The sequence below is a fragment of the Lepisosteus oculatus genome, chromosome 5 (genome assembly GCF_040954835.1).
Source record: "Lepisosteus oculatus isolate fLepOcu1 chromosome 5, fLepOcu1.hap2, whole genome shotgun sequence".
Lineage (NCBI taxonomy): Eukaryota > Metazoa > Chordata > Actinopteri > Semionotiformes > Lepisosteidae > Lepisosteus > Lepisosteus oculatus.
Genome location: NC_090700.1, coordinates 38400343 through 38423680, shown reverse-complemented (window position 1 = coordinate 38423680; position 23338 = coordinate 38400343). Strand labels below are relative to the sequence as shown.

The window sequence follows — 23338 nt, the reverse complement described above, 5'->3', positions numbered from 1 at the left end:
AATTAGGGTAACATAATTTTTATTATTGTACAATTATTGTAGAGGAGCAAGTATCTTATTTAATAAGCAGAAAAAAAATTCTAAAGGCTTCCTATGGCGCTGCGGCTAAGTAGAAGGAACTAAAAAATATGCTTTTACCCGGAAGTTGTGATCCGCCATATTGGACTAGATAGCTCCATGGAGACGCTAGCGGCCTGTAGAGTTTATCCAGTAAATACGTAAATGCTATTATAAAAAGTGTTAATAATCATATATGATAGAGTTTAAGCGATGATATGGGACGTTCAGGATTTGTAGCTACAATGTAGGGTCCGATAAAAGCACTTAAGGGTGAGTTTCGTTTTTCCAATTTTTATATGTCGAAAGCGCCAAACATCTTCTAAACCGTGAAGAAAAGTAATACTGGTATATAAAACGTGTTCGCATGTAGTGTTTGTTTTATTCACACCAAACGATTTATTTGGTGCAGGGTTGTTAATGCGTTTACACCGGAGTGCCGTTTATTTTTTTCCATTTCCTCCACCAATGTGAAGCGGGGCTGGGAAGGGTTCCGTGTGCCGCGCAGGTGTTATATATATATATGTGTGTGTGTGTGCTCGCTTTCGTTATATAAGTCGTGCTGATTTATGCTATTACCGTCTTACTGTTGCTTCAAAGTTAATTTTATACATTGATTTACATCGTATTTAGTCGAAGCTCGTGGTTCCGCTAATTCCTTTTTATTTGGATCAGGACAAGCTGATAAGGGTGTATTCTCAATGTTAAATATAAATATATGGAATATAAAGCTATACTATTGCAAACAATGCTGCTTTTAAGTTTTGCATAATTTGTAATCCTATACTACCCACGGATGCCAATTTGCTATATTTTACATGTAACCCAGTTTCTGTAGGGCCTGGCATCTCCTGGGTTTTGTTTCATTCAGGCTCTGCTGTGTATTTGATTTTATTATTGTTAAGTGCAGAACTGCATCATTATAACCAGGGTATGTATTGGTGTTTTGTGGATAACCGTACCTTCAGTTAAACTGAAGTGAACGTTTTGAGTAATCAGCTGGAAATGACCTCAAGGAACATCCTATATAGAGAGAACGAGCGGAAGAGGGAAAAATTTTCAGAGGTAGGAACAAAAACATGAAGCTACCAGTCCCTGTTCTGAACTGTGCTCTGTGATGCATTGGCGTCCATTTAAGGCTGCAAGTCTGTTTTGCGTTAAATACGACGGGCTGATGAAATTCTTGTGAGGATAGCGTCTTAACGATATACATCCCTCCGTTATCTGTGATACACTGGATATATTTCACCAGAAGCACAGATTCGCATATACACGCAAGTTCCCGCGGTTGTGTGTGCATTGTCATCTGATCACTTCCTGCTTCTAAAACTCTCATGTGCGTGTTGCATCTTAATATCTGGGTTGAGAAAGCAATCATCTTAATGACTTTATAAAACCTTGAAATTAACTTCCCTTTCTTGGGTATTAATTCAGTTGCATATTAATTTTGTCTTTTGCCGTATGTAATGTAGTTAGACAAACGCTGTGAACTAGGTATTTCCCCGATTTGCGTGTCTTGTACCCAGAGCCCAGCATTCAGTCCTGCTGAAAAGGGTTTATTTGTTGGAAGAAAAAACAACCTTCCCCAGCTCTGTGTGTTATTTCCTGATGGGCTCAGAGTTTCATTTTCTGAAACAGACAGCCTTCAAATTAAAGTATAAAAATTAACAATATGAAACACATGGCTTCCAGAATTGTTAATTGAATATGTTCCCTTTATATTAGGGTCCAGCAGATTTAAATCTAAATGTTTTCATCATGGTGTCATTGCATTTTTTATTAAATTATTTATGTAGACCAGATTTTCTGTGTATCATGCTAGTATCATCCTTGTGTAATATTGTGTTGTATAAATCTGTATATTTGTCCTTGTATTGCTTCCAGAGTAATAACATTGTGTGTAAGCATATGGTGGATCTAGCGCTTCTAAGTACATTCAAGTTGTACTCTTTTTATAAACTCTTAAGGCTCATAAAAAGCCTCAGAGTATTATCCATGTTCTGAAATTTGCATCTTTCGAGGGGGTGCTATTGAAAGCTGAAACTCGAAATGCCCCTTCCTGAACGCACAGTAATTACAATCCTTGTGGCTCATCAGGATGTAGCTTATCTTGGCTTCTGTAGTCATAAGCTAGCTGGCTGCAAGTACATGGCTCGTTCCTGCTCTGCCACAGGGTTACCCTCAGCAGTGACGGTACATCTTTGTTCAGCCGAGTGAGCTGGACGGAATCAGGATCAAGTACCTTGCTCAAAGGTACAATGGTAGTACCTGTGTGATACTTCACTGCCCACCCATTGGCAGCAACCTTTTTCCTTAAATAAAATCTTTCTCCCCCCCGGCTCTTGCTTTGCCTTGATCTCTTTAATTTTGTCACATGGGAACTCGTTTAAAAGAAAGATCTTTCTGAAAGATGATGGAATAGAATTAGGTATTTTTATAAATGGATTTACATAATATTTCATCCACCCATCCATTTTCTGACCGCTTTATCCAAATCAGGGTCACAAGGGAGCTGGAGTCTATCCCGGCAAGCAAAGGGTGCAAAGACAGGGTACATCCCAGATGGGACACCAGGCCATTTGAGGACAAACACACGCACATCAGGGCCAATTTTCCTAGAAGCCAATTAATCTACTGTCTTTGGACTGTGGGAGAAAAGCGGAGCGCCGGGAGGAAGCCCACGCAAACACAGGAAGAACATGGAAGCTCCACACAGATAGTACCCCAGGGTTGGAATTGAACCCAGGGTCCTGGCACAGTGAGGCAGCAATTTTAATCACTGTGCTGTCCTATGATATTAAATGAGCTCTGAAAAGATAAACAAAAACATTAGAGTTTTGCATATTTTGCACATATTTTATTGTTTTTACAGTGACTATGATCAGCACATTTTGCACACACCTATGTACTTATTTATATTTATTTATCTTGTTTGTCTTTTGTTTTATAACTATTCTGATGTCTATTTTGCTTGTCTTGGGCTGGACTTCCCTACGGGATTAATAAAGTATTATCTATCTAGATTTGATAGTCAAGTCTGCCATCTGCAGGCTAGACTCATGTAGTGCAACTTTGTGGCTTTAAATACCTCATTATTATTATTTCAGTCTGAACTGAGAGGCCCCAGGTGACATGGGTTTCTCTGCCTTGCAAAGGTAGAAGTGGATAAGGTGTGCTCACTTTCAGGGACTTCTGTTGCAGCATGACATTTTAAGAAGGCTTGCTTTCTGACAATTCTTTTCTTTAATTTCAAAGCAAACACTGTTAGATATCTGAGAACTGAGGAGTAATGTCTTCCTCTGATCTCTGTGATTAAATTGATTTTTTGTTTTGATGTATTGTGCATATATCCTTCACAAATGGTCATAATAGTTAAGACATTAATTCCATCATGGTTTCACTTGGCCACAGCATGTGTAGGGTGTATTTACATCGCTTTTTTTAGCGTGTAAACATTGTTCAACATGTCACTTGTATTGAAAATTGAGCATGTATTTTTATACTGTTTTTAGAGTGGGTGAGGTTATCCATAATAAACTGTTAATGATGTGTTCTTAAGACATTTGCTCCCCCACACCTTTGTCCTCCTACTCACTCTCACTAGTTTGTCAAGACATTCCACTTTCTTGGAAATCTAGTACATTACAAATCTTTGTTCTAAAGCCTTTTGAGCCATATACATAGTTGCTACTGACACACTCTTCTATGAAGTGGCATCTTTCAACAATGTAGGTCCACTGGCAATAAAAAATTGTGAAATATATTTCTGGGGAAGAGGTTTTAAGTTACCATGAAGTACACAGTTAAAAGAAATGGGTCTTTTAGGTCAGTGTGAAGTGCTTTATCTTATGTAGCGTGAGTTCTTTCCTTTCTTTGGTATTCTTTGGATTACATGGCTGGTTACCACTTGACTCAGCTGTTCCTGTTGCTTTCTCTGACTAATGTCACCCATTGTTGCCCTGCATGCCCTAACATGTCAGGAAAGGGCTCTTTCCACTAGTCCTTTACTGATCTGGCTGCTGAGATCTAGAAGAATCACATAGCTAGAATGCAGAGAAACTCTGGAGGAAACCGTTGTTTCCTGTGCAGGTGCCATCTCCAATACTTTTGCTTCCTAGAACTGAATTTTTTTAAATATATACTTCTTTTTTCTCTTCATCTTTATCTTGGTGTTTATGCCTAATGTCTTTTTTATAATGTCTCCACATTCCATGACGCCGAGTATACTTTACATCAGGCATGCTTCTTGTTTAAAAGTATATGCGGGGGGCGGGGTTAAAAGTTTAAAAGTTTGCACTTTGTGGGTTAGTGGGGGGCTTACTTTGGCAGTTACATAAAACAGTTATTGATTTTTTTTTTCCTCAGAGCTATATCACTGCCAGCCATGACCACAGCATCAACCTCAACGCAATATCCAGCCTCAAACCCATCATGCAGGTTATTACCAGGGGACAGCAGCCAGGTAAGAGGCTGTTTGCACAAATTAATGTGGTTTACCGATCGGATGAGAAAAAAGGTGTTGGGTACTTTGTCAAAGATTTTCTCACATTAAAATGCAGCCTCGTCGTACATTTTTTTTAAAGTTAGTGCCACAGGCACAGGATGTGGTTTGATTATAATACACTTCATCTTAGAATAATGTTTACTGCACAACAAATTGATTTGGGCAGGGTATGCATTGTTGGTACTGTGCTTGTTTTTTCATGCATTGCTTTTGTTGGAAGAGATTTTATCTAGTTGCACTTTTGAGCTTGTTTTCTATTGGCATGCTCATGTCTTTTATATAAGTCATTGAGTACATACCGTTTGTGTATCTTAACAGGTACATTTGTATGGACAGATCAGGTACTCATATGCATGTATATTGAGGTTTAAATGTGTCATCAACGTTGCCCTTCATATTACAGATAAGTTTCTGAAAGTTTCGCATGCTTGATTTTATCTTTGAAGAAACTTTAGCAAATCTAGGACTTTGAATAATGAGGTCTGCTTTGGCAGTGTGACCATGGTTGTCTTCTGTGTCATGTTGCAGGTGCAGCCCAAGGCTCCACTTCTGCATATACTGCACATGGCCGGTGCTCAGGAGGACACGTTTACACTGAAGGAGGTATGAGGGATCACGGCTGAGAGTGAGGTTTCACACTAGTCTCTCAGCCACTTGTTCAAAATTCATTTGACCATTTTGACCACAGACTCCTGGGCCACCCATCTTTTGATACGTCGCAGGCAGCACCACCTTATCTTAGAGATGTAGATTGAATGAGAGGCATGTCCCTCGCTGCACGCCTGCTTTGCTGACGGTTAAGAGATCCTTGGATGACTGTTTCCACCGTACTCTGAGCGGTGCTAAGCCGGTTGAGCTCCACAGCTTGGGGAATCCTGGCCACAGTTGGAAAGTAACGTCACCCAGGCTTGAACCCACAGCACATGGGTCATTTTAGAAGTTGAGCCTCTGAGGAGTCTTCTCTGAGTCCAATATTAACATGATTTTTAAGGTGTTTTAACCCTTGGGGGTCTTCACAGTTCAGGATTCGGGGAGCGGAGCAGGTGAATTTCTAAGCCAGTAGGTGTATTTTGGAAATAACAAAATTGTTTGGCAGATCTGCAAAACCAACTGGGGAATATGCTTGTTGGAGAAGGAATGGGGAATAAGTTACTTTTAGTTACTTGGGGACAGTTTGTGCACTGATCTTCCTCTGTGTTATCAGGTCATTCTTAATAATGCATTCCAGTGAAAGCTATGGGTTTAAGGTCACTTGTTTTTAATATATAAGGAATAGTAAATAAAACCTCCCTAATCATGTTGCTCCCTGCAGGTCATGCACTACCTTGGACAGTATATTATGGTGAAACAACTGTATGACAAACAGAGGCAACATTTGGTTCATTGCCAGGATGATCCCTTGGGTGAACTGCTGGAGGTGGAAAGCTTCTCTGTAAAAAACCCAAGGTGAGCAATCCATGTTGGATATTAAATGTAAGTTACATAAAAAAAATGTGTTACAGTAAGGGATATTTAAATATTGCCATCAAAAGTCTAACAACTTGATGGAAGCTAGCTTTACTGTTTTTTTATAAAAAATTCAACCTTTTTAATTTTTAACATAGCAAAAATATTGCAATGAAGGTTAAAGTAAAAAGATATCTTGTTTTGTTCTTCTAACCTTTAACTTAAGAAAAGAATCGCATCTTTAAAACCAATCTACTTTTTAAAATTAGTATATAGCAAGAATGGGAGTGTTTGAAAAAAATGTTTTAAAAATTTGTACGACTGCTCTTTTCACAGCCCTGTATATGAGATGCTCAAGAAGAATTTAATTGTCCTGAATTGCACAGGTAGGCAATGCCTCCAGTTTCTTAAGATTTTGCTTAATATGTACAAAAACAAAATCCAAGAGGTTTTTGGGCTGACATTAAACTTCCAAGCATGACAAACACAAAAGGCTTCCCTGGTAACGTATTAACAGATTCATTTTGTGTTCATTTTGTAGTAAAGACACAGTCCACCCTAAAGAGCATGTAGTTCTGCTTTGTTTTGTTTCATTTGGTATCTTTTAGTGTGTGATTTTGAGTGTGAGCATTTTTTTGATTGTAGTGTTGGAAGAGGTATGAAACTGTGGTGAGCTGATGAAATTAGATCTCTAGGATAAGAGACTGTATTTTTTTTCTTTTAACAGCAATGCGGCTATGATGGCCAAAAAGCAGAAGCCTAGTAGCTGTGTGTTGTTCTGAAAGATTGTGTTGTGAGATAAGTAATTATGGGGAAGGATTTTTTTGTTTGTTCCCGTGTTTTATCTGAAATGCAGACGCTGCAAAGACACTTTCTGTCGCCAAGGATTCAAATCATGTGACCTCAAGCGAAGATCCTGGTCAGGTAACAATCGAGCATGGTGCTTTGGAGAGGCAGCCCTTTTCCCTTTTTCATGGCAAACAAAACTTTCGTTATGAGATCTAAGCGAGTTTAGTTTTTCTGGATTTACTTGAAAGTGATTTGAAATCGCCTAGGTACAGCATATGTATCTGTCAACACTTAGTTATGTGAAAAGTAGGAACTAATATGACAATATAGTTTGTTATAATTTCTGTATTGTATTGCTTTAACGCCTGTAAAACTGTTCATAAACTGTTATGTGTTGTAGCCTGATCCTGTTAGATCCAGTACTAGTTGCTGCTTTAAGAGGTTTATGTTGCTTGAACAGTAGGCAGCACTCTTCCAACTGGACCAGAATTCCCAAACCAATGCTCCAGTATGGTGACAGAGGACACAGTGCTGTAGGAGGTGCCATTGTTTAGTGAGACATTTAACAGAGGTCCTGGCTACTTGGTCACTAAAGATCCCATGGAACTGTTCACAAGGGAAGGAGAGTAGGAATGTTAATCCAGTATCCTGGCTGAATTCTACTCTGCCCTTGTAAAATCTTGCCTTCTGTTAAGTTTCCCGTTAATTTAATAGATGAAGCATTTCTTCTCCACCTGATCTGCCATGAAGTGGAATTTCTGGTGTATAATGGCTGCTGCTTTTCACTCATGTAGGTGTACTTTACTGGTTGGTGGAGTGGGACACTTCCTGTATGTAAAGTGCTTTGGGATGAAAAGTACTATATGAATGCATGCAATTATTATTAGATTTGATTTTATAGGTTTAGTGTGTTTCATACTGAATAGTATAGTGGTGTTTTTTAGTTCTAGCAATGAAATAGCATCAATACCTCATCTGTTCTATACATTTTTTCCTTCCATTTTGTTGATGTGGATAACTAGGATAAGTGCAGTCTCAAGAGATAAAAATACTTTAATATCAAATTACTTTTCTAAGCGTTTCTAATTTGATGCCGTTCTACATGAAAGTAATGTGAAATCAGGTGGATGTTTGCCATGAAAGAGAGGATTGCTGTCTCTTTGGTTTGATTGTACAGAGTTGCACCGTCTCTGTACATCCCTGTCTCGGGGAATTCTGGTGGCTCTTAAAGGAAAGTACTGTGAAGCTGCCCCTAGAAAGCCACCAGAGACTCCCAGCAGATGGGGGACAGAGTTACTGTCTCTGTTTGTCTCTCAGAGTTCTCTTCTCTGCCACGCTCATTATTTGGGGGGTACAGCAGCTCCTTTTCCACTCAGTGGCTCTATGCAGAACCTTCCTTCCCCTCTACCCAAATAACTGTGACATCCTTTGACTTCAATGAAAGCAAACAGCATGTCTGCAACACCTCTGTCCTTAGTTCTTTCTCTGCGGATGTGTTAACCATTGGTGAATCTAGCATTGTATGTACATTGGGGTTGTGGGGGTACAGTCTGAGGTCAGTTAAAAATAAGCTATGTATCTGAAAGTGACTATACTTTTTTGTGTTGATAAGCTGTGTTCATGTTAAGGAGTATTTCAGAGTGAGTGGTGGCTTGTTCATCAGATTAGTTAATTTTTTGCAATCTAAATCCCTACTTGAAAGATGTTTAAGTGCTGCTTTTGTTAACTACAGCTTATAAGTAGGCCCTTTCAGAACAACTGTTTTTGTGAGAAACTAAAAGCAAACTGCTGAATCTACTCCTTTGAGAGGGTTTAATATACCATAAAAAGTGAAGTCACTTTGCAGTTCTTGTTTTTTTGTCTTTAACGTGGCATATACATGTAAGTTATCGTAAAATCTTCAGCGGAATCTCATTGCGGTGTGAGAAACTTCCGTCTTTAGATATTTACCATAACAGATAACTAAACCACCCTCCGGTGCTAATCAAGCTTATTAGAATTTGAAAAGGGAGGTTTGAAATAAGTTTGCTAATCGCTTCTTTAAGGTAATACCATATTTCTTTGAGTGTACAGGATGAATTTCCTGTTCATGTTGTATGTTTGGATTGCTTTCGAATTTGCCCCTTCACCTCCACACTTTGGGGTTGCTGACCTGGAAGAGCTGCTGTATCCCCTCTCTTTACTTCCTGGATCTGGCATGCTAACATGCTGTCCCTGCTTGCTCTCTTTCCAACCCTGTACAGACATCTAGCCACCCTTGCAAGCTCAGCCAGGCCTTGGCAGCTGAGGGAATGAGCACCTCCACCACACAGCCTACCTCACATCGCAGACAAAGGGAAACTGATGGAGGTAACTTCATTCTGGGTTCCAAGGGGATGAATGATTTAAAAATGGCAAAACCTGGCATCTTGAAAGTTGAGCACAAGTACGTTTTGTGTATTTGCATTAGGCTTTAAGTTAAGGTGTGGAAAATTCCACATCTATATGAATCTTAAATGTTTAAATATAGGTCAGTGATTCAAGGAGGTTTTTTTTACTTGGAAGGGTCTTGTGCCACTTCTTCAGTTATTCCAGTGTGGTTTTAAAACTAGTTTAAGGTCTTCTGTCTGCCTTCCAGACTCTCTGGATGACTTGCCCAGGTCTGCATGTAAGCGGCCAAAACTGGACGTCAGTTTGGAAGAATGGGACTTATCTGGTTTGCCATGGTGGTTCCTGGGAAACTTGCGCAGTAACTATGGACGCAAGAGCAATGGTTCCACAGACATTCACACCAACCAGGTATGAAGACCCTGATGGCAAATTAATTAACACTCTCATATTTGCATGCTAAGTGAGATCACCTGCGTTCTTTTCCTTTCGTAGCTGGTTCAATTACATGTCAAGAGTCTTATTCAAATGTTCTGTTTTTAAGATCTAAGGTTATAAGTCAAACCTAATAGAAAATAATCTCTGGGGTTTTTAAAGATTTGAGATAAAACATAATGGAGGATTTTTTTGTGCATATTGTGTCATAGATAAGAATTTATCATGAGCAAAAATTATCAGACATTGGAAGATTTTGATTTTCCTATTTGAGCTTGAATGATACCCTTTGAATTTTGTAAGCTTTGTATTGTCATTTGATCTTTTTTTTCCATGAAAAATTATCATTTTTCGTTACAGAAAAGAGCGTAGTTCATTCAAAGCCATTAATCAGCCTGTAGGGTTTAATGATTCAGAGTTCTTGCAGGCATACAGTGCTTAGTTGGCCTTAGGTATTTATCATTTGAAATAGCCTTCAAAACAGTTTAAAATGTACAGTTATGGCATCAGAGAATATAAAAATCAAATACTAAATAGAGGGAAAACTCCCTGATATTATGGGGAAAAGAAAATAGGAGGTTTGTTGCACAACTAGACTGATTAGGCAGCTTTCTCCCGGCCAGGACGAAGACACTGCCATTGTGTCAGACACTACTGATGACTTGTGGTTCCTGAATGAGGCTGAGAGTGAGCAGGTCAGTGTGGAAATGAAGGAAGCAGCCTTGGAAAGAGGAAGTGATGGAGAGGAGGAGGAGGAGAAGAAGGAGTGGGACAAGGAGGACAAAGAGGTGGGTTTGCTTATACTTTCATTGTATCCCTGTTGTAATGTCAAACACTTTAAGCAGTGTTAAGTTTCTAGGAAGCTATATTTAAGCAATATTAATGGCTTAAAATGTCACTTTTGGGTGCACAGCACTGTGCTCTGTTTGTCAGACAAGGCTATTGTTTTAACAGCTAAACTCTGTTTCACATTTAGCTGTCAGATAAAGTGCTCTTTACTAAGTTCACATTTTCTCTGTGCAGTCCTGTTTTGGAGGCAAGAGTCTTTTTACGGTAGAATTTAATGCACGTAAAACTTAAGGGATCTTTGGTACCTATTGTGTTTGAAAGTTTCTGGCTGCATTTATACCAAGCCTGTGAATTGGAACAAATTTGGCAACAGCACAACACCACTTCTTTCCCGCGATTGTGATTCCCCTTCATCTTGTGAAACCCAATTTCTGAAGTTCACAGGTTGAGAAAATGGAATGACGCACAAGCCTGTTTTTTAACATGGTACAGCTTTCATGCTTCTCAGATGAATTGGTTAAGCCAGTTTATCTTGTACTGAAGAAAGTGGTACACCACAGGCAAGCAGTTTGCTTTCCCCATGTTGCAGGTTTACTTTACCACTGGTATAAACCATGTTATTTTCTTTTAAGTGCAGTTATGCAATTATAACATAGTAATGAAAGAAATACAGTAGTCTTGGGTGTCAACTTGTGCTCATTTTCATTTGTATCGTTTACATCATTTACACACTTTGTACTCTTGTTGAACACTTTTTTTTAGCCATCATTTGTTCAAGATGAGCTGTTTGGATTTACGGTTATTAGAATTTGGTGCAGATTACGATAGATGATAATATAGATGGTGCTTCCTGTATGTATGTGTGCTGGACTGTGTAGATCTGAGCTCTGCCAGTCCATTCCCTCAATCGTGCTCTGTTTCAGATGCAGGATGATCTGGATGAAGATTCTCAGTGTCTGAGTGATGACACGGACACAGAGATTTCCACACAGGTCTGTCAGTTTTTTATTTTTAAGGACTCCTGCCATATAATTGTTTTCAAACAGATAAAAAAAAATCTCTCAATGAGCTGCAATTATGTTAGCAGTGACTATTCTCATACTTCAGCCTTTTTGTTATTGACTTTCATATAACAAATGAAAGTCAATAACATATAAACTTGACTTTATGTCAAATTCTTTAAAGCTGTGGTGGGATGTTCAGTGCAGCTTGTATGCATGTTGTAAAGGAAGTATCTGGAGTTCTATATACATTTTCTATTATTTTACATGACATTTAAAAGTGACCATTTTTGATGTGGAAGCCCTTTTTTTAAAAAAACAATCATTCACCATTGTTGACCTGACTTGTAGATGTTTAAATTGTTAATAAGCAGAGAAGTCCAAAGTTAGCTTATCTCTCCTTCTTTTAGGATGCCTGGCAGTGCACAGAGTGCCGCAAGTACAACTCCCCTATGCAGCGCTATTGTGTTCGCTGTTGGGCACTGCAGAAGGACTGGTACAAGGACTGCCCGCGGCTTGTCCATTCTATTTCTGTGCCAGACATCCCCACTAGCATGGGTGCGCAAGAGGACGGAGAAGACGATGGCATCGACATCCCAGACTGCCCCCGGACCGTGTCTGACCCGGTAATCCTCCCTTCTCACAGCCTCGAAAGACAACGGCCAACTGACAAAGGAAAGGGGCGTCTTCCCAGGGATCTTAACCCCAGGTGCTCTGTTTATGGGCCCACGGGGATCTCGGAAGGGCTGGAGAGTTCTGAGGGAGACAGTCAGGACATGCTGGACATGGCTCAAACCATGGGTGATAAGCAGGAAGCCATTCTGGAGCCCTGCAAGCTGTGCCGCATTCGGCCCCGTAACGGCAACATTATTCACGGCCGCACGGGGCACTTGATAGCTTGCTTCTCCTGTGCCAGAAAGCTTCACAAGTTCCACGCCCCCTGCCCTGGGTGTGGCCAGGTGATCCAGAATGTCATTAAAACCTTCATCGCTTAGAAGCTCCCTAGACACACACACCCTAACTGTAAGGATATAGCATGTAAGCACACTCATTCCTTTTTATTTATTAATTTATTTTGTTTAAATTAGCTATCTTAATAAAGGCCTATAAAAAGGTACGCAGTTTGAACTTCTTTTGAACTATTTTCAGAGCAGTGTTGTCAACGCTGAAGGTTAGGTTATATAAAAAAACTTAAAGCTGCATTCAGTTGCCTAACCCTTTTTTTCCCAATTTTCTTCAAATCAAGTCCAAACTGGTAAATTAAAGCTATTTATTTATTATAAATGAAAATGTCTTTGGGCAAGCATATTCAAATTTTATTTAAAGTATACCTGAGTTCGTGACCGTAATGTCTGTCTTCTTCCATGTGGCAATGGTTGAGAAGATTAAGAAGGTATGAGACATTTTCTTATTTCAGTATAAATCTGAGTGAGGCCGTGTGAAAAAATACTTTAGAAAAGATATTGGAAAAGATGTATTTAGTTTTCTTTATAAACAGTGACTACTGCAAAGAGTACAGTTTGATTTTCTACCAAGTATTTCAACATGCAGTGAAAGACCTGTACCCTAAAGCTCTGCAGTACTCAGTATTTAATTAGCATGCTTAAAGCAAAAACAGTTGCCAAAATATTGTTTTGGTACACCTTACAGAGTGTATTAAAGAGTTACCCAAAATGTAGCTTGCATGTTTACTTTCTTAAATCTCATGTCCTGCTATTGTACTTGTTTTCTTACCTTCTCGTATGATTTTATATCTGTTTAGTTCATTGCAATTGAGAGCTGAGAAATAGAGTACTGGCTCATTGCTGTGGACTTAGCTGCTTGGTGTTCAACATGTACAGTAGAGTAGTTTCTGAGGTGCTGGACAGTGAAGTACCTAACACTTATTAAGACAATATAGGCTATAGTGTCAAACCCTTAACACCTGCCTTCATTCAGTTGGACTTAAAGCGCATTTTAATGTTCCTTTTTTTTCATTGAGTTTCCTAAATTGCTTTTTTCCAGAATGTATTTAGGGCCCGTAACGGTGATGTTATATCTTTTTGAGAAGTGTATTTTTGTCTTCACGCTCCTTTCACACAGTTGGCTGCCTCAGCCGAGAGCGTAGTTCTCAAGCAGTAACCCGAGCGAGTTGGGTAACATCAGCGGTTTTGGTTTCCCTCGTTGCTGTAGGCAGTCTAATTTTATCTCTTTTGTTTTCAGTCGTATGCTTTTTTTTAAAGAGTCTGTGCATTGTTGAGGAAGGGCAGGGGGACAACAAAAGCAGCAGTACTTCCAAGTTGTGCAAGAGCTAAGTGTGAACCACAGGATCCTCCAAGGTTTGTGTGTTTGCTGTCACTTGTGTGCAGGACCAAGTTTAAAAAGCCTGGTGCTAAAGGTGGTGGTGTTCAATTGTGCCGCCTAATTCTCAAGACAGTTGAATTATTCTCTCCAGTTCTTTTATCCTAATCGACACTTCAGTGTTTAGTGTGTGTCCTTGGTGATTTGACCTACCCCCACACTCTTTGTTGCACATTTTTAAGAGGCCATTCTACAAGAGTAACAGTTCAGTGGCAACCAGCTGCTTCTGACCAATTTGTCTGAACTGCTTGTGGGCATTTTTTAAGTATGATTTTGTGTTTTATTTGACTTAATGTTCTGCCTACAGATGAGAATACTTAAGAGCAATTGAGCATGGAAGCAGACTACATTAGGAATCAATACTGATTTGGCTACTCAAGGCTCTCAAGTCCATATTTACAATATGACTGACTGACCATGAGGTGATGCCCCCTGTGACCTGCCTTCATTATAACTCACTGTGCTGTTCTCCCATAATTAATGTTTCTAGTTGGAGTCTATACAGACTGTTCCACTGAAGAAAAAATGAAAGCATCGGGGTTAGTGTTGATTCTACTGCATTAGCTGACATACAGTATACAGTAGAATCCATGTCTACATCCAAAGGTAGAGAATGTGTGTGGGACATTTGGGACTTGGTCTAGAACATTTGCTTGCACTTGAACATGAATGCAATGAGTTTCACAGAAGTCCTCACGCCATGCCTAAGATACAGACTTTCTACAGCATTAAATGTTACCTTCTTGTACGGAACCTTAAGTTAATTGCAAAATGAAAAAATGTGGTGGAGAAAAACGCCGTTTATTTCATAATGGGTGTCTTTCACTGTGTGGTATTAATGACATTTATTTTTCAAGTTCATCTGTTGCACTGTTTTTCATTTCTTTTGTACAGTACCTTGTCCGAAAGCAGCTCATCACAGCCTAATTAAACCAGAGTGTGGTCTAGTTTTTGGCTGTGAATCTAATTGTGAATAGTTCAGACAGTTCATCTTGATTTACCACTCGCATTTCACTGCCAATTTAAATAGCCCTGCTACAGCTATTGTGATGTGTACTTTATAAAATTGAGGTTGAATTTGTGGGCTTGTACATTCATTTGACAAATACCCTTGCAGTTGCGAAACCTCTTTGTTTTTGCTGAAGATAGACTTGGATGAAATCCACTACGTCCCAGTTGTAAATTGTAAACTTGAGTATTTAATGATGACAGTGTTATGTTAAATGCTTTCTTCTAGAAATACCTACATCAAGCTGTGGTTTTGTGATTTTAGGTTGATGGTTGGATTGATATTTTGATTTTGGGAGGGTACAAAAAAGCTACATCAGTCAGGAAAGTAAGAATTGATTGGTTGCTCCTCTGCCGCTTTGCTTTTTGTGGAAAATAGTTGCTTTTTGAACATGTGATATCTTAATGGCAATGCTAAACAGGACTTGTGTTGCTGTGTTACAGATGCTGTTTATATCCAAGATTGTGGAAAATTGAGAACTTGTTGTAATTCATAATTGCTGGTTGCACTACAGGATACCTAACCGCAAGGAAGATTCTGCACATCCTAGCCTATATAAAAATGTAACCCATCAGTCACAAATTAATGACTCAGTATCTGATGGTGGTGATCTGTTTGTCAGAGGCTCCAATCTTCTATCCAGAATGATAAACCAACATGAATGTTTTGGATTTCAAACTTCTAACTGCCAGGGGGCATGACGTATTTGAGTTAATCACATTTTAATAGAGGTCTCTATTTTTCAAATGTTTAACTCGTCTGTATCATGTTGAACAGGCAAAGAAAGCATTCCTTCTGTCACTTCCAGGCACCCTCAGCACAATTCCCACGTGTTGCTCCTCAACTCTTCTCAATGCTTAACCACTCTTATGTTGGGCACTTGTTTTTTTTACATATCTTTAGTAATTTTCATGATCAAGACAGGACAGGAACTATAAAAGAATTTTTAGCTTTGGATTTGCGATGATTTCATGCAACCAAGAATGTTATGTTATGCTGCACTTTACTGGAAGAATGGCTGGGCCTGGCCCTCTATGCCACCTTTACTGCCATGTCCCTGTACACCATTGAGCACCAGAGGAGTGCAGTTGCTGGTGTTACATAGTACCCAGATTTTCCCTTTACGTTTGTTTTCTGATTTCTCGGCTCATTCACTGCCATAGAGTGTGTGACAGAGTGGATGAAATGAAAATCTCACCGCCTGTATTATTAAACACATTTACTGCAAATCATCACTGCCATGTTTAGATAATTCTTTGCCGTGTTAAGGGAATCAGAAAAATCTTATCTGTGGCTATGAGTATTTTTTAAAGTGCTGCAATACCCTGTTCATGTTAAATAAAATACAATAAATGTTGATTTGCATTCAGTTTGACTTTGTTCATTTTGTGTTTGATGGTTGGTATGTAAGTGAAAAAACAGTCTGGTAATCCTGCTAAACTAAATAAATATATTCCCATTTTTTCAATAACACTCTAGCTGTCTTTTCCCACTGATTCCTTCCACAGAGCTAGAAGAAAGCTTTGTCTGCTATGTGCTCTATCAAAAAGGATTAGCTGGAAGTTTAGTTGGACTGTTTGTATGAAGCAACCCAGTGGATTTATCTTGTTTCTGACTAGGGAGGTTATTACAAATTTAGAAAATGAGAGATTTTGCCCTGGTGTGTTCTTGTTCTCAGACTATCCTCTGCCATGGGCTTGTCAACCTGGCCAGGTGAGTGTGCAAGCTCTGTGTTTGTGTGTCATTCACAGCACTGCAAAACAGTGTAAACGGCAGCTGAGTAATATTTATAATAGCTTTGGTGATGAAGTAGTGCGTTACTGGGTTCATTTCTGGGAAGGTAGGGCAATAAGGGTGACTGCATACAAATATATGAATGTATACATGAAATAAACACACAAAATACTTTTCCGTGTATGTGTTGTTTGGGGTCTGTCCCATCCAACGTGGTTGTTTTCGTATGTATTATAAAAACCAGTGCAGCTTGCTGCCTCAATGCTGCAACTTGTGTGTCCAATCACATATATATATAGGTTAATAATGGCATGACCTCCAAGAACCTCATTGTAAAACATGGGTTAACTAAGTGAATGACTGTGATTTCTGTTGCCATTTTGTAATGTTTCTACATGTATCCATATTTTGATGTGTTGATTGTGAAAAATCAAAACGTTTTCTTGATTTCTTCTGCTCTTTGTAAGAGAGATCGAAGAAGGTTGAGTCCTGCCAGCTCAGGTGCAGCTTTGCCCCACCTGCTTTTATAGCATGTCTCATATTTACAGAAGGAATGTCGCGGCACCTTTCCAGTTGAGAAAGTGGGGGTTGTGTATATCAGATTCTTCCAAGGACCGAAAGAACCAAGCATAATGCAATATGCAAATTGGAGAAATTATGGATTGTTAAAAACGGGTATAGAGAAATAGATCAGAGGGGTGTGAAATATTTTCTTGCTTTCACTCATGGATCCCAAATGTCCATTAAAGACATGAAAAAAGAGGTATCCCATTCAAGCAGGCGAGCTTGCATAAACCTAGTGTCCTGACTGGATCTCCTGTACAGGTCAGTAAAATTATTGTTCTTTATTCTTATATTCTTACACCCCCCCTCAAATGTTATCAAACTATGCTCAGCTTGTGTATTGAAGTATTGTGGTTTCAGTATGTTATATGCTTCGTTTTCAGTATATTCCTTCTTCTGGTGTTGATACCGTGCGTCTGCATCCCTATTCCAGTGTTGATATCCACCAGGTGGCGGTAAAGGTCCATTGATTTTCTTGAAGAGGGCAGCAAATGTAAAATTTCTATTTTGTTTTATATAAGGTAAATAAAGCTGTTGGTGTGAGTCAACAAAGGAAAGATAAGGAAGCACTTCAGTAGGCTGAATGATAGAATCCATTTGATGAACTCTTCAAGGGGGAAGGGGTTGCTAGGAAATAGCCTCTATAGCTATTGAGCCGAAGGTTACTGATGAAATTTCACCACTAATATTTTTTGCAGTGTAACTGAAAGCTTCATTACTGTAGATCATAAGTGATGAATTATGTATTTTACTGCAAAAAAATGTTTTCCAAAAGGAATAAAAAAGGACAGCAGTGCAAGCAAAAAGAAAATGAACGAAACCCAAACCAGCCTGTTAATGAAAGCATTTACTTAACCAGATGTTTTTCTTGTTTAAGCATTTTAAATGAACGCCCCCTGTTACGCTTTTCTTTGAAGATCTGTGTCAGTGTGTGTGTGCACGCTCGCTCACACATGTGCATGTGTACGGGAGCAAGCATGTGCGCTCTTCCTCCCCAGGGGCCAGTGGAGACGTACTCGGGGTTTAATGAGATCGTCTCCCTAGAGGCAGACCTGTTTCCCAAAAGGAAACCTTGTTCCTCCTCTAATCATTCGGTAATCCGTTTCCATTCCAGGTCAGTGCTTTAATGGGAAGGGGGGGAGTGGGGACATCAGGTGATATAAGTGGACCTGACGGGCTGTAATATAAAACTGATCACATACACGGCTGCAGCCAGGGCCTGTATTAAATCTTACATGGCGTGCTCAGAAGACCAGGGCTCTTGGCATGTTGTGAGCAGTAGAACACAACAGCCAGCGTGCTTAGGAGATGGTTTATTGGACAAGTGACAAGAAGGATGACAGGAACCTTAATAAAAGATGAGATCACGTTTTTGAAGCTTTTTCACCATACTGAGTTGCCTACCACCGCGCTACATTTTGCCTGTACGCTGCTGCTGTTCCCCCCCGAAAAGGCTTCATGTTTTGTGTTTAACATGCAGTAGGCGTCATGTTAAGGTGGCCATGCTTATTCCAGCACCAGCTGTGTTCATGCTGTGTGACACTGAGGAAAATCGCTCGGCTAGTAACAGGTGCCAAGAATGTTGTGGCACTGTACAGCTACAGACCTGAGTAGGCACTTTCAGCACACCTGGGATGGCTGCAATCTGGACATGGAATCTCATGTTTGCACAGTGGTTTTATACTGCCTTTAGCATAATGTGTGGCTGGTGTTAAAATGTATTTGTTTTTACTTTTTCAGACAATATAATTGCTTGGAACGGTCGTGGAGTCTGTTTTAGTGACCTGCTGCCTGTTACTCTGAGCAAGTTAGCCACCTTCGGATGAGATGTCCAAAGACCTGTGGTAAATGACTAGCAGCAGCAGCAGCTGTTGATTTTTACCTCCAAGCTTCTGCTTGTCGCTTTGGATAAAAGTGCCAGCTAAGTAAGGTTAGCAGGCAAAATAAATGTGTTTTGGATTTTGCTACATAAGGATGGTTCTTGTGGTTATAGAATACCCTGGAGTTAGTGTTTGTCCTTGAACGCTACAGGTATGATTTCATCTGCACAGTCACTTGGCAATAGAGGCTAAGAACAGGATGGAGCTGGGGTCAAACTAAGAAGGAGAGGACCTAGGTAAACATTCAACTCCCCTTCCATTGCCTGAGTTAATCCACTGGCAGATCCACAGGTCCTTTAGCAAATTTGCAGTCTTCAGTGCTGCACTGACGCCACTGTAAGTACAACATGCAGTGATCAATCTTATCCTAACATGCAGTGATTAAGCTTGAAAGAGCTCAGTGCAGGGTGCTTTAGTCAGATTGACGTCTCACTGTAGTTCCTTGCTCATTGTGAGGGACAGACAAATCAAAACGAGTAAGATGATGTTGGTGGTGACGTCCTGTCTCGATTTCTTTGCCTCCTCTTTGCTCTTGCTTTCTGTGACCAGTAGTCCTCCCTGCAGGGCTGCGTTTCCATCCCTTCCCCCCCGCCATTATCACAGGCGCTCACAGACCCGCGATTTAAATATCTTAACCTCGCTGAGGGCCGTGTCTGGCGGCGCAGTAGATAGCCCGGAACGTGGCTGGACACTTGTCTGAAATTTCCTGAAGTAATTGCGAGGAGAGGGATCGGAGCTGGCGATGCTCTCTGCATGCCTGAGTGCTCGAGCATGCAAACCGGGGTCACGGAGAGTGCTCAGACAGCAGAGCTTTCACACACTGTAGTGACTTTCCCAAGCGAGGCCGAGCTCCGGCTGCCTGTGTCAAGTTAGCGGGCACACGAAACTGACCATGTGTCCTGGGGTAAGATGAACGAGGTAAGGGGCACCTCACGGTTAAGAGATAACGCATCAGCAAAGGAGCAAAGCCGCACATCCTTCAGAGATAAGCAAACGCAGAGACCACCCCAGTGGCCTGGTGGATACTGTCGCTTTGCTGGGAGAGTGGTGATTTGAGCTGGTGTGTCAAAGGTGGGGACTTGAAGGTATGGAACATATCGCAGAGCAGGCTGAGGGAGCCCCATTCTGACACTGTAACTCGGGGTCACACTTCAGGGCTGTGATGTGTAGGGATCTGGTACAGCTATGTGGCTAATTATGTCGTTTATAAGGGAAATAGGCGGATGGTGTTGTTTAAATAATGCGTTGGAGACAATAGATTGTGAGAAAAGATCCAAACCTTCAAGACAAGGGCTGCGCTTGAAAGCTAAGACTTGCAGGTAAAGCATTGCTTTTTAGATTCATCCTTGTATTGTAATTTCTGTGCCTCTTACAGCATTGTGTTATGTTTGACTTATTGCAGATTGCTTTTAGAGCATGGGATTAAATTTGTATTACAACAGTTATGGTACCTTGTTTCAGTTATCGTATTATGCCAAATTATTGTTTATTCCTTTTTTTTTTTTTTACTTTTGCTACTCGACATTCATTTTTTCCAGTTCATTGATTTTCTATGCAGGTCTCCTCAGATAAAAGTGTCAACTAAATAATTAACGGCAAAAATTCTAAAGAGCTTTGGCGCTAGACAGGAAATGGAGCTGCCTGGTTTTCACAACAGCGAAAGTAGGGGACCCTCTAATGCACTGCATGGGGAGCAGAGCCTAAAGTGGTGATGGCACCCACCCTTTCTCCAGACCAGTCCAGTTCCAGTCCATTAGCCAGTGTCACCTCCCATTTCTCCCTGCTTCCTCGTCCATATTCCATCACCACACGGCTGCACGCCGGCCAGCCTCCTCTTCCCTTATGAGAAAATCAATAGCCACACTAAATAGATTTCACAATCAATTTTTCTATCATTATCCTACACAGCCACTTTCCGGATTTCAAAAGAGGAGGAAGAAAAACAAGAGTAAAACAAAAGAGGTCTCCTATTGTGCTGATTTTTTTTTTTAGTTTTGCAAGATCGTGTTATGTAGTTTGTAAACAATCATTTACCATTGTGGACATTTACATGGGATTTACTCTAGGCTAAATTGACTGCTAATTGCAGTCATAGATAAGTTTTCCATTCGTACAAATGACATACTTTTAATGGTCTATGGAATTGGAATAGTCTCATTTCCTTTTTTATTGAGCCTAGTGGTATGAAGGTAGACTGTGATCTCTAGAGCATTGTGCCAGACGCCTTCTGATTTCTAATTTTGTTTTTTTCTTGTTTTATATCCTTGTAATTTGGAATCGCTGGTTGTTTTGTTTTTGCCTTGGCTCACAGCAATGACTCCTGTGTTGCATGAGGAGAATAAGGAAGGGCAGATATGTTTCTCTGACCTGCCCACCCATCGGGACCATTCATCTTTTGGCATACTGCACGCTTCTCGGTACAGCCAGCACTGACTGGAAGTGCAATGTGTCTCTTAATGACAGCAATGCAAGCATGCAGATGTCCAGGAAGTCGCAGGAGTCGCTGTTTTGCCAAGAGAGTCCTGGCTGACCAGTTCTTGTCTAACCGATGGTACTGCTTACTCTTTCTGCATCACCACTGAATGAAATACGGTCACAGCTGTCTAGTGTCAGGTCCCAGATTATAACCTGGCGACACCTGTTTTAAATAATAAATGAATGGAGAATATCCCATCAACTTTTATCACTAAAAATGTAGGTTCGTTAGAATGATTTTAAGGCAAAGTGACCACGTGAAGAGACAGGGATTGTGTTGTGTGCACTGCACCATGTCCTCCTGTGAATTTGAATCCCCTCTTTGCATGTTTTCTGCATACTTTCTTGAAACAAGCTTTCTCGGTCAAGAGTGTACACTGGGAAGAAGCTCTAGGGAAAGGAATTTCTTTCAGCTCTCCTGGTGCTCATTAATCACTCTTTGATAGCTCCCAGTTTTCTCCGTTTAGAAAAACGGTTTCTAGTGGTAATTGGCATTTATTTCGGTGGCACAATGAAAATGCCCAACCTGGGAGGGTTAAGATCACCATCTGCTCCTGCACTGAAGAGCGCCACACAGACAGCTGGCTTCTCTGATGGAGATTTTACTCTGGCTGCTTTTTTAAGGAGAGTTGGTCTCTGTGTTCTCTGGCAACAGCACCATCAAACCATGGCGAGACATGGGATCTCAAGGCCTCTATAGATCTCCCATGGGTAGGTGATCATGTTTATTACTCTTCTTCCGCCACTGAAGCTAAATCCTGGATCGGTTCCAGCTGAGTCCTAGCTGCCTTGCTGTCCTGCCGTGCCTCGTAAGACAGTACTGCAGAGGAGATTCTGGTGAAGTCCAAGCTCGTTCACTGAAGCATCCGTTTACAGTGGTAAACAAAGTCATAAAGGGTTTAGGTGACAAATAAGAACAAGATTTAACTGTTCTGGAAAGCTTGAACCGAGATTCAGATACTGTGGCCAGGGGAGAATTACCTATAGATGTGAAGTTTTTTAAAGAATTGTTCCTAAATGTGTGTATTTGGTTGACAAAATTACAGGACTGCTTAAGTGGAGAAACACCTATTAGACATAGCATTTATTTGTGACTCTTCATGAAGTTATAAGCATTCATAACCACCCTATAAGCTGCTGGTTACTTTCTGAACAAACGCATTGTTTATAACTGACTAATAGCCTCATTGTGATGCTTTAACAGAGCATCCTCATGTAGGAGGTCATGCTTTGTTAAGTGCTTGTGACATGAGTAATATGTGCTTCATCGCTGCCTGCAGGAGATGGTGAGGTTTAATTGCTGGTGAGTTGTAAGTAAATGGGCTGTGCAGATCTAATGCTGTACATATCACACACAAGCCAATGCTCAAAACAGTATTATCACGATAGTGTTTTGAATGATATGTTGGTTTTCAAGAGGTGGAAAAGGCACTGGTCAGAGCATAGCTCAGTCGCTATGATCCAGGTGTCGTGGGTTCGAGCCTGGGTCACGTGCCAAGCTGGCTGTGGCTGGGATTCTCCAAGCAGCTGAACGGCTGAGTGCTGCCCTGTCACCGTTGGGATAAGCCAGCTAAGTTCTCTGGGCTCTCTACAACACTGCGAGCCCTGCGAGCACGTGGGTTGATGCAGGTTTGCAGTGCTGGCAGTGTAGGACTCCAGTTGGGGCTGAGCCTCCGGATGGAGGGCTCAAAGGTGAGTGGATCAGAGGAGCAGGCGTCTCTGAGGTTTGAGCTTATCTGGAAAAACCTCATGACTGGCAATTTGAAATTGGCTGGGCTTATAACAAAAATAATAATAATTGTGGATTCTAAACTGAGAGAATGGATGTAAGGATGCAATTTTTTTAAATCTCTTCCCCCAAAATTTAGACACTTGTACAGAATATTATCAAAGTGTTGTTAAAGTGCCGCCACTGTCATTGTAGTAATCAAACCATCTGAGTCACTGG

General features: G+C 40.5%; 1 protein-coding gene across 3 annotated transcripts; it reads left to right on the top strand.

The window, feature by feature from the left end:
- Nucleotides 1–153: 153 nt before the first annotated feature.
- On the top strand, nucleotides 154–16106 carry mdm4 (MDM4 regulator of p53). 3 transcript variants are annotated; one of them, XM_015342739.2, is made up of 12 exons: nucleotides 154–330; nucleotides 4423–4519; nucleotides 5090–5164; nucleotides 5874–6007; nucleotides 6344–6393; nucleotides 6864–6931; nucleotides 9040–9145; nucleotides 9414–9574; nucleotides 10207–10386; nucleotides 11311–11379; nucleotides 11799–12014; nucleotides 15181–16106. In XM_015342739.2, exons 2-12 carry the CDS (start codon nucleotides 4442–4444, stop codon nucleotides 15211–15213), a joined length of 1170 nt encoding a protein of 389 aa, XP_015198225.1. In that variant the 5' UTR covers nucleotides 154–330; nucleotides 4423–4441; the 3' UTR covers nucleotides 15214–16106. The 3 variants fall into 3 exon arrangements, with proteins under 3 accessions (XP_015198225.1, XP_006628614.1, XP_015198224.1); XM_006628551.3 differs by having other exon boundaries at nucleotides 10222–10386; nucleotides 11799–16106; XM_015342738.2 differs by having other exon boundaries at nucleotides 11799–16106.
- The last annotated feature ends 7232 nt before the right edge of the window (nucleotides 16107–23338 follow it).